This window comes from Triplophysa rosa, linkage group LG1, assembly GCF_024868665.1.
Source record: "Triplophysa rosa linkage group LG1, Trosa_1v2, whole genome shotgun sequence".
Classification (NCBI taxonomy): domain Eukaryota; kingdom Metazoa; phylum Chordata; class Actinopteri; order Cypriniformes; family Nemacheilidae; genus Triplophysa; species Triplophysa rosa.
Window position 1 is genome coordinate 22,330,100 of NC_079890.1, and position 15,827 is coordinate 22,345,926.

At 39.6% G+C, this 15,827-nt stretch overlaps 1 protein-coding gene across 3 annotated transcripts in view; it reads left to right on the forward strand.

Moving 5' to 3' along the window:
- The window catches only part of cep89 (centrosomal protein 89), a 103,074-nt gene extending 88,378 nt beyond the window's left edge, over positions 1–14,696 (forward strand). For all 3 annotated transcript variants that reach the window (XM_057362502.1, XM_057362416.1, XM_057362585.1), the window contains one exon: positions 13,877–14,696. In XM_057362502.1, the coding sequence (XP_057218485.1) occupies positions 13,877–14,189 (313 nt within the window). In that variant the 3' untranslated portion in view covers positions 14,190–14,696. The remainder of the gene's footprint in view (positions 1–13,876) is intronic.
- Positions 14,697–15,827: the final 1,131 nt, after the last annotated feature.

Below are 15,827 nucleotides of genomic sequence, written 5' to 3' on the forward strand. Positions count from 1 at the left end.
TTTTACGCCTTATATGGGCATGCTTCCTGTCAATGGGACATTTTGGGTGGCTCTTACACCCCAGGGGTACAACTTACACCCCAATGTAATGTGTGTTCTTATAGAGCCTGATAGCCTCTTCAAATGTGGTAACCCGCACGTTTCTACGAAATCCTTGCACTGAGCTACGACCCGTCAAAGTTTGGCGCAATGTTAAGTCAATGGGTTTTTCCGGGTGTTTTTTCACCCCCCTATCGAGCACCCCTCACCCGATCACTTCCAAAAGTCATGGTACACCATTTCTCAATGGGCCGCTCGATTTGATGTATACATTCATGGGTCTAATGCGAAGAAAAAAAATCGGTATTTAGGTTTTGAATGGGAGTCAATGGGCCATTATAAGTATACGGGACATTTTGGGTGGCTCTTACACCCCAGGGGTGCAACTTACACCCCATTGTGAGTGATGTTCTTACAGAACCTGATAGCCTCTTGAAATGGTGTATCATCTAAATGTTTCTACGATATTTTCGGTCGGAGCTACGACCCCTCAAAGTTGGGCGCAATGCAGCGCCGGCGCTATGAATCAGAATCAGAATCAGAAGAGCTTTATTGCCATATGGTGGGGCATTTGAGGGCCGTGCCCCCCCAGTGGTCATTGATGCCCCTCCTTCCACAGGCCATGGCGTGGGCCAAAAAATATCCCTTTTAGTTATTCTTTTAATATTAAATGTGCAAACTGTAACTTAAATGAAATAAAATGAACGGGGAAAACGCATAATTTGGAGAGGTGGATAAACTATTTCTGACATGTGTTGCGGGAATATGGGCATTGTCCTTTTAAGAAGCATGGGGTTTGTAGTCCTGGCCGTAATGAATGATGGGAAAAGTAGTGCGGGTGCGGGGTATTCACGTATGTGAGAGAAAAGTAGCAGACAGAGAAAAGGAGAGTAAGCTGCTTTAGAGGTTTTGTTGTTTTCTTTATAAGTTCATGAAAGCACCTGGGAGTTCAAGTGATTGTCAAATGGTATAGTGATGGATGGAGCTTTCGCTGATGAGATTAAACAACGTGCTTTGTAATAACTTTGTCGGCTCATCATTGTGAGAAATGGACCAGAGCAAACTGTTACAGCTAACATTATCCGCGATCGGAGAGGCGGATTAACAAAAAGGTAACACATGTCAGAGATGGGTAAACTGCATTTATTTGCGTTTAGCCTCCACTACAGCCCTCCGCTGTGTGTGACTGTGCTGGAGTAGAGAGAGGGCATAACTTTACCCCACCCCTTTCTGCCTTTTATTATCGTCTTCGTGTGTGTGACTGAGTAAACTGTGTGCATAGGGCTACCACATAGCCTCGACTAAGTGACATGATATGGAAATTAACAACAACAAGAATAAACGAAATTAGCAAATAACAATTAATAAAAAAAAGTGTTTCGTTTTTTTATAGCATTTCTGCTGTGTTGGACTTGACTATGATGTCGCCACTGCGTCAAAATATTTCTCAAACGGCAGTGCACCCCCCCGCCGATGACCCAATGCCCCTCCAGTAGATCTGCTCTGGCACAGACTCTGGCGCAATGTTAAGTCTATGGGATTTTTCGAGTGGTTTTTTGCCCCCCTATCGCATCCCCCCCAAACCCAATCGCTTATAAAAGTCATAGCACACCATTCCCGAATAGGCCGGTCGATTTCATGTATTCGTTCATGGGTCTACGCCAAAAGCTGCGGGACAAGTAGCGTGCCAAACTTTTGGCGGAATAAGAATAATAATAAGTATGTTCGAATAACAATAGTAATGCTTTTTCAAAGCATCACTAATAAATGTTCGGTAGCCTACTACGAATATAAATAAAATTTTATGATTCGATATTTTTGCCTATATTTGTACTTGCAGTTTTATTTGTAAATTTGTAAATTGCGGTTAAAAACTCACTCCAGGGAAACAGTTTAGATTATTTTTGGCGTTTTTGCCTTTATTTATAGTACAGTAACAATGAGAGGACATGGAACGAAGTGGGTGAGAGGGGGTGTGGGATCGGGAAAGGACCATGAGCCGGGACTCGAACTCGGGTCGCCCAGAGCGCAACAGCGCCATATGTCGGAGCACTAACCACAAGGCTATTTGTACCGCTTTGTCAGATTTATGGTTTTTGGTTTCTTTAGCAACAGCTGCTCCATTACGTGCATCATACGCCCTTACGTCTGTACGACCCAGCGTCGTCTTTGCACATGCGCAAAACTTCCTACTTCGGTTTTTAATCTGATCAAGTGTTTACATGTCCTATCAAGCAGATTACAAATGATATAAACCACCCGTTACAATCCGACTGAAATTTCAGTAGGTTATATGGAACGTTTTCATTCGGATTGGACTTTTAATCGGATGACATTGGTCCATGTAAACGTAGCTACTGATTCCAGGTATCCTGAGAGGATTGGGAATGGAAATTATTTTATTTTATTTGCTAAACCTAAACAAGACAGCAAAATGTGGGTGCAGTAACCTGGTTCAACACCAATCCCAAAGAAATCGGTTGTCATACTCTCATTAATTTACAATTTTCTTGTGCTCAAGCAGAACGTTAATGTCATCATGTGCTTCAGCAAGGTATCACTGGCTAAAAATGGTAAAGTTAGTGAGTGCATGCTAACCTACAAACCTAAATTGCTAACTGTTCTCACGTCATGTTCATTGCGGGTCAAAAACACATAAACGAAGGTCTACGTGTCAGTGCCTCTCCATATTAAACTGGTTAAATGTAAATTAATTTAATCTTACCTTGCGGTACATGAACAGTGTTGTCATTTGCGATCATGACGACCGGCTTCTCCCAATTGCATTGTGATCTGTAAACCCTTGTTTCCAAATTAATCTTATCTACCATATTTATTGTAAAATATTTTATATATCCCTCCATGATATATTTAAGTCCCACTAGAATGCTCCCCGACGAGAGAGTGTGCAAAATGTGTGAAAAAAAAACTCTTGGGACAAGGCTTTCACACTGACAGCTCCCATTGTAAGACATTAGCGAACTCCGTGTGTTTGTCCGAATTAGCGACAGTATCATTAGCGATAGGTCAATTATGGGTACAATACATTTATAGAATAAAAGCCGCTCTTGATGTCATCACAACACTCATAATAGCACTTCTCTTGAAAAATGCATTAATCCATGAGCCATTCTGTTGAGTCGAGATCTGTGTTCTGTTCTGCTCTGCATTACAGTTCGTGCTGTGTTGCTCTGCAGTGCCTCATGTCAGAGAAAGCATACATTTATTTTTCATGCACCTGCAGTAGAAGATACTTGACTCAGGTGGTATTAAATAATATGAAGTTTCTAATTGCAGCTTTCACATAGATTATGTACGCTGTTGTTTTGTTGTACATGGTATTCAGAGAAACTCTTTCTTTGTTTTACGCACATACTAAAACGTGAGAATAAATTGGTGTGTGTATGTGGGTGGTTGACATATGTTGATCAGCTTTAGTGAAATGGCTGAATCATCTTTCATTAAATCTGCAATCCATTACACACCACTAATGAATTACACTAGGGCTGCCGTACATGTGTGTGTTCATGTTTGTATATCCCAGTGGGGACCTAAACCTGAATGCACACCAACACATGGGGACTCGTGTCACCGTGGGGACCAAAATTGAGGTCCCCATGGGCAAAAAAGCTAATAAATTGTACAGAACAATATTTTTTACAAATCTAAAAATGCAAAAAGTGTTCTATGATCTTTAGGTTTAGGGGTAGGGTTAGGGATAGGGGATAGAATATACAGTTTGTACAGTATAAAAACATTACGCCTATGGACTGTCCCCACGGGGATAGTAAACCAGACATGTGTGAGTGTGTGTGTGTGTGTACATGCCTGTGGGCAATGGTTGTGATTTTGTGTGTGTGTGTTGGATTAATGGTGCTGAGTGGCCATTTGTGCAGCCTAATTTACTGCAAGCTTTTTATCAAAAAGAGGCAAAGTGAACAGATGACACCAGATTATACCTGCCACATGAGACCTGTACACACTAGGGTTGTCACGGTACCATAAACATGTCTTACGATACTATACCAGCTGAAGTATCTCGATACCAAGTAGTATCACGATGCTGTGCCATATAATTCAAATCTTTACAAAAAACACAGATTTAGATTAAACATTTGTATGTACTAGGGATGTAACGGTATTGTAAATATCGGAAGTATCGCGATTTTCGGTACTATCGTGGTCGCATGACGATAGATCTTCCAGGCAGAGTGTAGTTTTATCAGCCGAATGGAGCGAGTTGAGGGAAGCGGGAACTACAATTCCCATCAACCCATGCGTGCCCATCATCCTCTGTGCTCTGCTGCCGCCCGCTACAGATCAAGTTGAGCGAAAGTGGCGGATGCCGCTAGTGGCATAGAAACGGATTTACAAATTGTTGAAGCTAGGGCTGGGCGGAATGACGGAATATTCCGTTACCGCGGAATAAAATGTCAACCGTAAGAGATTTTTCTATTCCGTGTATTCCGCGGAATGTAAATAAGTAGGCGTGGTTAACTCGGCGCTCTGCAAATTAGGCGATATTCTGAAAAAAATAATGAATTAATCCACCCGTAACAAATGAACGTATCAAACATTCTTTTGACCTTCTTTCAGTCTGTAGTTTAGTGATGCGCTCCAGTCCGGCGCGTTCTCTCTCACCCGCTGTGCTCGTGCAGGGATCTGCGCCAGCATTTAAAAAAGCTCATTCTCAACACGTATTTCAGAAGTCAGGTTGTTTTGAAAAGCTGTTAATAGTTTTATAAAGTTTAACTTCAGGCGAGCCAAGTTGAAACTTGCGGTGAAATGCGCGATGATGCTCGCGAGCGCGTGCACGAGCGCTTTGATGTGACGCGGTTCTACCTCCAGTTTTGGGAGACGCGTGAGGAGTCACCAGAGACTCGCAGTGCAAAAACAAGCCCGAGAATAAACAAACCTAAAGACAATGAGTCGCAACACACTAAAAGTGCTCATCTAATAGAGAGTGAAGAGCGATAAAGACCTACAGTACAGACCCCATGAACACCAGTTTAGTCATATACTGTACTCTCATTGTTTGTGCATATTCATACTTTACTGTTATATATGTTGTCTATCTTCCTACTGTATACATATGATATAGCCAGAAGATAAATATGAATAAATAATACATCTGATTATCAGAACTTCATTTGATATCTTTAGTACATTTTCATAACTTTCCTACATTTTAACTATGGTGAGCATTTAAATGAACTGTAATAAATAAATTAGTTAAATCAATCAATATAAAATATAGAATTATAATGGGAGATTGTTTCATGAAATATATATCGTTACCGTGAAATAAAATTACTCATTCCTTGAAATAGATTTTTGGCAATTCGGCCCACCTCTAGTTGAAGCTAAAGCGAATTATAAATCGCATGTGTGGAAGCATTCCGGTTTTCCCGTAACAAGAAACGAGAAAAGGTGACGGACAGACAAAAAACAAAATGCAGACACTGCCAGACTGCGGTGAAGAACAATTCGGGGAATACGACTAATATGAAGAGCCATTTGTTACATCACCCCGAAAAGTTTCAAGATGATACGAGGAGAAAAAAAAATAGCAGTGAGTGAAGCAGTGAATGAGGCGAGTACCTGACTGGTTGTGAGTTGTTAAAAGTTGACAAACAACTCAAACTTTTTAATTTTAATTTTTTCATGTTTCATGTTCTCAATTTTTATGTTATTAATTTTTATGCTATTATATTACTGTTCTTTGCACTTTAAAATTACCTAATCTAAAAATAATAAATGTGATCTTTGTTCAGTCATAGTTTAATAAACACTTATGCCACATTTTTCCAAGTCTTCATTTGTTTTGTTTTTTTTCCTGCACAAAATTCAATAAATATCGTATCGTAGTCTTCATATCGAGGTACTATCGTATCGTGAAATGTTCATACCATTACATCCCTAGTATTTACTATAGTAAACTGTATTATACTTTGCACTAGAATATGTTGTTGTATTAACTGTAGTAATTGGATAAATTGTAGCAAATACATTTACATTTAGTAAATACTATAAATACTGTAGTATACTTAAATATTTACTATGATAAGACTCAAAAACACTAGTATGAGTTTTAGTAGTTTACTGTAGTAAATACTAAAGTACACTAGATCATTTTTCACGTAGGAACTAATTCAAATGTTGGACAAATTTAATTGATACAGCAGTCTTTATAAAAGGAAATATTAGGCTTACTTTAAATGCAGAACTAAAACGGCCAGTAGGTGGCGTCAATTTTCCACTGAGTTAGTGAATCATTTAACCAACTTGTTCAAATCACCAATTTGAATCATTAACTCGTCCGAGACATTCAAAACACACATTCATTTTGGAGATAAACACCGCAAAAAGGCAGATGTAAGTGTTCAAATGAATATTAATGCGCATATGCAACATTAACTACGGTACTACCGTTTCGAAAATAGAGAGGCATCGCGGGTATTTTGAAGCTTTAGCATCGCGATGCTACCGTAGCACCGGTACACCGTGCAACCCTAGTACACACTGGCCATGAGAATTTAACAGATTAAAGTGATAATTTACCCAAAGATGAAAATTCTTTCATCATTTTCTCACCCTCTTGTCATTTTAAACCTGTATGACTTTTTTTCTCTTTATTTTTACCATTGACTTGCATTGGTTTTGTGTTATGGTTGTGTGTGATACAATAGAAGTGAAGGGGTACCGCCATTGTTCGGTTACCAACATTCTTCAAAATATCTTCTTTTGTGTTCTGCAGAAGAAAGAAAGTCATACAGGTTTGAAATGACTAGAGGATGAGTAAATTGGTTGAACTATAGGGTAACTATAGGGATTTTTTTACTGCAAAATTAACCGTGTAAGCTCAGTTCTGTTACATCAAGCATTTGCTTGTATCTACGTAACAGAGACAATCCACTTTAAGATCCACTTTAAAATCCACCAATTTCCCCACGGTGCAACATGATCTCACCATCTAACTTGGTAATACCGCAATCACTCCTTCCAAAACAGCCAGAAACCTCGGAGTCATATTTGATGAACAGCTGTCCTTCAATGATCACATTGCAAAGACAACACGGTCATGCCGATATGCCTTATTCAACATTAGAAAGGTTAGACCCTATCTCACTAAGCATGCGGCACAACTCCTTTGTCCAGGCCCTGGTAATCTCAAGGTTGGACTACTGCAATGCTCTCCTTGCTGGTCTTCCTGCAAAGGCTATCAAACCACTCCAGATGGTTCAGAACGCAGCAGCACGCCTCATCTTCCAACAGCCCAAAAGGGCTCATGTGACACCCCTTTTCATCTCTCTCCACTGGCTACCGGTTGAAGCCCGTATCAGATTCAAGTCAATAATGCTTGCCTATAGGACTATCACTTTATCTGCACCGGCATACTTTCACACCCTCCTACACCCCATCAAGAACCATGCCTTCAGCAAACCAGCGGCATCTTGTATTGCATTCTCAAAAGGGCAGTAAATCGATTTACCGCTCATTCTCCTTCACAACTCCTTCCTAGTGGAACATTCTTCCTAACTCAGTCCGGTCAACCACATCTCTCACAACATTCAAAAAACGACTTAAAACCCATCTCTTCTGTGAATACTTGACAGACAAATGAAAAAAACTAACCCTCTCTCTTTCTCTCAACACTAGTGGTCTAGCTTTTGTTGAAACTAGTAACTTTGTGTTGGCACCTATTGTATAATTGCTCCTGTATGACATATCGCTTATTGCTCCCTGAACTCTCTGTAAGTCGCTTTGGATAAATGTGTCTGCTAAATGACTAAATGTAAATGTAAGCTTAGCTCTCTTAAGATTCCTTACACATAATGGTTGATGGCTGATGAATCACCCCTTTTGGTTTTTCCCCACAGCGGTGTGGTTACCAACCCAGATCTTCCACCACTAGGCTAAACCACAATAAGAACACACAAAAAAACATGTGGTCAACATTTTCTATCTCAGGTGTTAGCCATCCACAAGTAAATCACAGCTTAGTTGATCTTAAGGGCGTGCGTCATACTGATGTTACAGAAATGACATGTATGACATCACTCAAAGTGGCGCAGGAAAATGTCCCACAACGTCATTAGCTGAGTTAGATTTGCTCCTATGTATTAACTCACTCACCCTGTGGAGCGTTTACAAAGTTCTCTCTCTCCTTGGTTTTTTATTCTCTTTTGGGAGACTTTGATGCTAAAACCAGTCAGGTCAATACCGGTCTCTCTTTCATCTATCTTTCATCTCCCTGATGTTCTCCACTCAGACGTGTCACTCCTTCACACCCACTCCCGCTCGCCTCATCTCTTCCATCTCTCTCTTGGCTAGCAGGTCATGAGAATGAGAGCAAAAGTAAACACAACCGATCAATTGAAAGGTGATAGAAGGGGCTGTTATGTAGGAGCATTATGTGAATGATTACTTTTTAACCTGTTTTGTATTATAGAAAGACGCAGAAAAAGCCATTACCGTGTAAACAGTGTTTCCACAGAATTAATAAATAAATAAATAAATTAATTCTGTAATTTGTGTGCGCTGGATATCCTCTGTGCAGTCCATTACATTCAAGTTTTATCCTTGTTTCCCAGCCAACACTTCACATGACCAGAAACTACATGGAGTGTGCAATCACAAAAAGTCCAGAGGACTGTCAGGACTGTCATTTTTATTATTAGATACTGTAAATCACTTGTTTGTTTATGATATACTGTATATGAGATCAGATGATGTCTACCATCCTCCGGATTTTCCCTAAACATCAGTGCAAAAAATATGAAATCATTCTGTCCGACATCCAGATGTGATTTTAGCCCTTCAGTCATGTGTCTTTTACTGATATGTCATCCTGCGGGTTTCTACCTCACCCCGTCCTACCGACTGTTCCTCTGTCTGACACTATTGATCAGATGACCCACCCACAGACAGCAATCTCTGTTTCTCTCTCTCTCGCTGTTATATACTATATCTCTAAGGTGACAGGGCAGGGTATCTGTGTACATAGATAAGGCCCCGTCTGGCTTTTGCTGAGATTGCACAATATGGGATGAACAGAGAGGAAGAGTGGGAGTGAGAAAGGGCATCTGCAAGGTGAACAAAATGAGGTGCGGATCTCATTAGACATTCAGGAATGCCTAAAGATCAAAACCAGCTGAGATGAACACATTTACAGAAAATGTATTTCCTGACTGGGGCCCGACGACTGTATATGACAGCACATTAGTGGCATTATGCTATATAGAATATAAGAATAAATCTTACTGGCAGGGTTTTGACCAGATATGTTGGAAAGTGTGTTTTTCTTTGAATGAGAAATGCAGGTTCAAGATCAGGGGGTTCTGGATCGATGTTTGATTGGATTGTCAGTTGTAGTCAATAGTATGTTATGGACAAGATCTCTTCATTCCCCTTTTCAGGGTTTGTACGGGTGCTGGAAATCCTGGAAAAGGATTGATTTTTAATGCAGTGTTTTCAGGTTTAAAAAATGCTTGGATTTGGGATAAAGGGCTTAAAACTGCTTAAAATTTTAATTGCTTAATTTCATATCAAATCAGTATGTGACAATAATTCACTTTTTAGATAAAATAACTGAAAAGTTCTTATTGCGTTTGCCTTTCGCATTGAAAACATTCTGCTCGAGCCTCGCTTGCCGCTCTGATTCTGCACACGTGGCGGGCGGCTACATATGAAGAGTTCAGATGCAAAACCCTCCAAAAGCAACCTCCGTCAAAAATGAGATTGATGTTAAGTGAATGCTCTTCACACATAGTAAACCCACTAAATACCACCCTCTGCCCGGTCTGAAATATCTGGTTTTGCTGGAAGTAAATGGAGGAGCCTGATAAAAAATGCTTGTGAAAACTTATGTGAAACTCTTCATATGGAACAGACAACATGGGAGGATTGAAAACGAAATACAATTTATGGTTAAAACAAAGACCAAATCCTCGAGTAACCTTCTCCAAAGTCTGCAAAAAGGACATTTTTCTCCATGGGGAGTGAGCGTTTTTTGAGTCACATAAAATGTTCGCTGCGGTGATGGTGCATAATTTAAATACGAAATAGATGGAAGACAGCATGTATGGCGTCGTGTGGGTGAGCCATAACCCTAACCCAGCCATTGAAGAGGAGTGGACCAACATTCCACAGGCCACAATCAACAACCTGATCAACTCTATGCGAAGGAGATGTGTTGCACTGCGTGAGGCAAATGGTGGTCACACCAGATACTGACTGGTTTTCGGACCCCCCCAAACCCCCCCAATACAGTAAAACTTCACATTTTAGAGTGGCCTTTTATTGTGGCCAGCCTAAGGCACACCTGTGCAATAATCATACTGTCTAATCAGCATTTTGATATGCCACACCTGTGAGGTGGATGGATTATCTCGGCAAAGGAGAAGTGCTCCCTAACACAGATTTAGACAGATTTGTGAAAAATATTTGAGAGAAATAGGCCTTTTGTGTACATAGAAAAAGTTTTAGATCTTTGAGTTCAGCTCATGAAAAATGAGGGCAAAAACAGAAGTGTTGCCTTTATTATTTTGTTCAGTGTAATTCCGGCAGGTGTAGCTAATGCAAGAAATTTGCTATTTGCTCGATATCGGGTCAAATAATGAAATAATTGTACAGACACGAACAAAATGAAATAACCATGTGAAACAGTGTGTCTTCATTTTAGAATTCATTGATCCCTTTTCCTGAACTGCATATAAAAATCCTTATTCTTTAAAAGTCACATGTAACAAACACTCAACGAAAATTACATTGTATTTAATGCAAAACTCGTCTCAAATAGTTTCATAATTTCATTTTTAACACTGGGAAAACACACACATTCTTTCCCTTTCAGTGTTTTCTTTCTTGTCATAAACGAATACGTTTTATTGCAATATTAATATACCTTATGATAATTATGGTAATCATTATTGTTTATATTATTCCCTGTGATATTTTAATTGCGGTTATTATTGTTAATTACATTTATATTGAAGGATGCTTTATAATGTTTTAAAACTTTCTGTGAGGCAAATGCAATCCGTATTCTTTATATAAACATTCTGCTACTGAAATACTTGATTACTGTTGTACAGTGTCAACTGGTCAACATTTTACACATTCAAAATGATCCAAAAAATGATGCAATAACTCATATCTGTTATTTGTAACCGCTGTAAATGGTTGCGCATCTGTAAAAGGATAAAAAAGCGTTCAAATGCCCTATAAACGTGCCTAAAGTTAAAATCCATTGTCCAAGCACAATAAACTCATGAACCAATGAACAAGTGTCATTTTTAGTCATGTAACTGTTTCTTAATTGTAATGTACCACAGCCGAGTGCGCAGTTTGGGAAACCCGAGAGCTGTAGTTGAAAATCGCAGTGCAATAGCCAATGGACGGACCCCGAAGGGCATGTGGTCGCTGTGCTAAATAGCCCATTCCTCGAGTTATTATATAAATATTGTCATTATTAAAGTATTGTTTTCCATTGATTTGATGTTTTGTCATTTTACCATGGGTAATTTTTGTATTTTCGTATTTGTAAAAAGTCTTTACTCGATTTTACCACAAATATCAGGTAAGAAAACTATAACGGCCAAAGTGATATAGAGCCTATTCATTTATGAACGTTCAAAAGCCACGTTTTTCAACTAAAACAGAAAAAATATATATAATTACTGACCCATCCTGCCTTAGAAGTGGACTTTGAACTTGAGCTTGTGCATGCAAAATGTACGCGTCCAATGCGTGATACCTATGAGTTGTAGATGCGATGCGGCACTTTTCGTCCAGTGCGCACTAACGTTTTGAAGTCATAATGAACTGTTTGTGAAAAAAAGACAACAGCGAAGCCCAATGGATCATCTCATTATTTTAAAGAGTACACAACATGAGATCATGAAAATTACATTTCATGCAGTGTGTAATGTTGCCGTGTTTGAAAGTAAGCAGTCTGCCAAGTTGTAAATCCGAAGGTGAAAGAATAACAAAGTTATTGGCTTGGAAAAAAGGGAGTCGACTCTGAATCACGGAAACGAGTCGTCCCTAGTCCGATTTGCGAACCTCCGCGGATTTACGTCATATAGTCCCCGCCTATGTTTTGCTAGGACTGCCCATGAAAACTTCACTCTTCTCCCCCAAACACTGTAGCTCGTGAGCCTCATTTGCGGTAGACCAATCACAGCAGACTAGACCATCTGACCAATCACATCAGACTAGGCTAGCGGAAAGGAGAGGATTAGACAGATGAATTGTGGAACGAATCATTTGAGAGTCAGTCAAGAAGTAAGGTAAGAATAACTACCTATTATTACGAAATAATAGTATTTTTTACACCTTCTATGTAAAATAAACTTGTTGTTGGACACTCCATAAACCAAAGTAGGACCTTAAAAATCCCTAGTTATGTACTCTTTAAATATGCATTATATCGAAAAACAAATGAATGAACATCAGCTGGTATGTAAAAACCTGGCATGTAAAAAGTCATGCTTACTGATGCATCACCTCTCACATAATGGCCAATGTTTCGGCTAATGGAGGCCACAAAACCTAAAATAAATAATAGCCCAATAAATAAAGACCGAAAAAGTGACTAAAATTTAACTGAAACTGAAAGACAATAGTTTAAGCAGTTTTGTTGAATGTCAGTGTAGAGGAGAGCATTGCATATTTTGTATAAAGTTTCAAGCAAAGAAATGTAAGGAGGAAATTCTCCCCCAGTTTAAGAAACAAAATTCATGCCCTGCAAGCTCTTGCAAATGATTTTGGGAAGAATGTAAAATGGAGGCCTATTTAATTTGCCAGACAGTCAATAATTTAAGATGGGAATGTCATTTTAGGATCTTAGGATTTTAGCACAATATCATCACTTATTGTGATTAAGTATGTATACTGGAAAAGCATGAAAACACACATTGAAAGTACTTGAAAGGTGCTGGAATTTGACTTTGGAAAAGAACCCTGCCTTTTTTTCAGACACTAATCCTTCAAATTTGGAAAATTTGACCATTATCTCCTATTTTCCAAAATGCTTAGACCCCGTCGTTTGTTGCATACAGCAATATGTTATGTGTGCTTGTTTTCAGTGTGAATTTGATCACTCCTAATGATGGCTATCCATCTCACTCTGTGTTTCTGTGGTAAGTGGCGTCTGAGGTGGCGAGAGCGAGGAGACCAGCTTGAGTTAATTTGTCTCACGATGCTCGAGTCTGCCAGAGATGAGTCTGCGGTGTATTGACGCAGCCAGACAGAGGAGAAGACACATCATAATAACACAGACCAGCATCCCACAAAGTAAAGGGCACTTAAAGAGATGCTGCCTTCCAACCAGTGGAAGAAAGAGATAGTGACAAACCTGTGTGTGTGTGGAGGCGAGGCTGTGCGTCAACAGATGGTCTAGCTAATTGATCTATCATTATGACAGCTTACACCCCTCCAGATAGAACATCAAGCCACTCGGTCATCTCTCTCCGTCTCTCTCTCTCTGTTCATGTTTGCGTCTCTGCACATTTGCAGTTAATACCTGTTATTATTGCACAGCTGAGCCCTCAAAAGCCTCATGTATGAATGTGCTGCCATTGACTGCAGGGCACAATGACTGAAAGGTCGAGGATTAAAGATGTGTGCATGTGTGTCCGTGTCAGTTTTGTGAATGCTTGTCTGTGTGTGTCACGCTACCAGGTTGCTAAAGTGGATGTGATGAACACTCCGCAGTTGTTTAGTAGAATTGAAGAGCTGACCATTGCATGACAATCATGTGACAGTGTACCTTTTCAGATTAGTATTGAAAAGCTTACCCTTATTGCATTCTCTCTCCCTTTGATTTTCTCAGAGAGGTGGAAGGTGAATTGGAGGTGGTTTGGGAGGCAACTACCAGGGAGAGTCAGCGGTTGAGAGAGGTGGTGTTGAGGAGCAGTGGCACAATGGCTCCAGTCCTACGTAGCACTTTCAGCCAGTCCCCTGCCAGGATTCCCTGTGTAGAGGATCATTTGTCCAGCACAATCTTCCCTCTCTTCAGCACTGGACAGAATGGTGTCCCTCATCCTTTACACCGCAGCCCCATGTTTGAATCCGACTCTGACCAGCACCAGAATCCAGAATCATCTGATGAGAGTGAAAAAAGCAGGCAGGACTTTTACCTCTAATATTTCCATATTCCCTTAATAAGTGTTTTGAGTTCATGAATTCATTTTCATAATTTACCTGAATGCTTAATGTGTTTTCATGTGCTTTGATGCTTTATCTGTGTAAATTATAGGTTGCTAATAATGACTGTGATGTAGATGAGGAGGATGGTATGTTGTTTATTCAGTTACTGAACTCATTTTAGAAAGGATTTGTGACAGTGCAGTTTAAGGCGTGAATATGCAATAGCACAGGAAAGTCTATTACGCAAGCCACACGATGAATGGTAGATCAACAAAAATTTCTCATTTTCTCTCTCTCTTGGACTAAGGTCTAGCACAAAAGAGTGCACTGTCTAAGGTTGTCCTTCATTTTTCTTTGATAAGGACACAGTAGGTGCCACAATGTTCTAGGAAAAACAAACATAATTGCCATCTTGTTTGTGTATCTGCAGAATTGTTGCAGAGTTCTTTTCTAAAATATGTTGGAATAAACATCTAAATTTGGGAATGATGGGACTTTTGTATTAATGTTCAGCAGACTTGAGTTCAAACATTTTCCAAAACTCTGAAAAAAGTACATTCTGTTCGTGAGAAATGGTAACCGCGTTTGATTAGGGATTTGATCCAGAGATATTTTTGCCATTACAGGGAAAGGTACTATTGCAGGTGAATGAGGCATGACTTTTTATGGGATGATGTTAGGTTAATAAAACAGATGAACAAGGTTAATGTTAGGTTAATGTTCCCTTACAGTTATTTGTTTTATTTTTCCTGATTTAGGCAAAACCTCTTATTAGCTAGTCAATTAACAGTGTCACTGTTGTATGAACACCTGACCGCATTTAAAAGAAACACGCCTGTTTGACTAATGAAACATAATTAGGACAGTCCAAAAGTCTGCTTTATGAGACTGTGCTATTTTTGGAAGATTACAGCCCAGCAATCACGCAACACAACTCGTTCAAGACATCTGTTGTAACACTGGGTCACAAAACAAAATGCATGCAGCATGTGTGTTTGTGTGCTCACATAGTGTTTGTAAAGGTTAACGAGGCAGGGGGTTAGAAACACTGAACTTTAATATTCTCAGTGATAAAACTGTTAGCATGGATTATTGATAGTTAACACTACATAGGTGACCACATGCTGCACATTGAACTTGTGTTTGTTTTATGTGTGTGTTGGTGGTGAAATTATATTTATCAATTATTTGTTAATGTTCTTCATTGTAGGCTGTCCAATGACAGGACTCTACCTGCTAGTGGTTGAGTAAATTTCAGAGTTGTCACAATGAAGAACAGAACTGCATTGCTCTTTGTAGACGCTATGAATCATGAAAATATATTTTAGGATGAAATGTAGGCCAATTGTCTGCAAGAGCCATAACCTATCACAGGTAAGAGAAAGAAGACATTATGTAGTTGTGTGTGTGATAGAGAGAGAGAGAGAGAGAGAGAGAGTAGTTGCATGGCTATGAGTAGGTGAAGCACAGCTCGGCAGGGACCAGGCTCTTGTTTCTTTCACAGGCCCAGTGGACTTGGGTGACAGCAGAGAAAAATGATGAAGACATCCTACAACATTGCTGCTTTCTCAGAGTTCCTTCACAGAACTCCATGAAACATATACGCACACACACACACACACACACACACACAC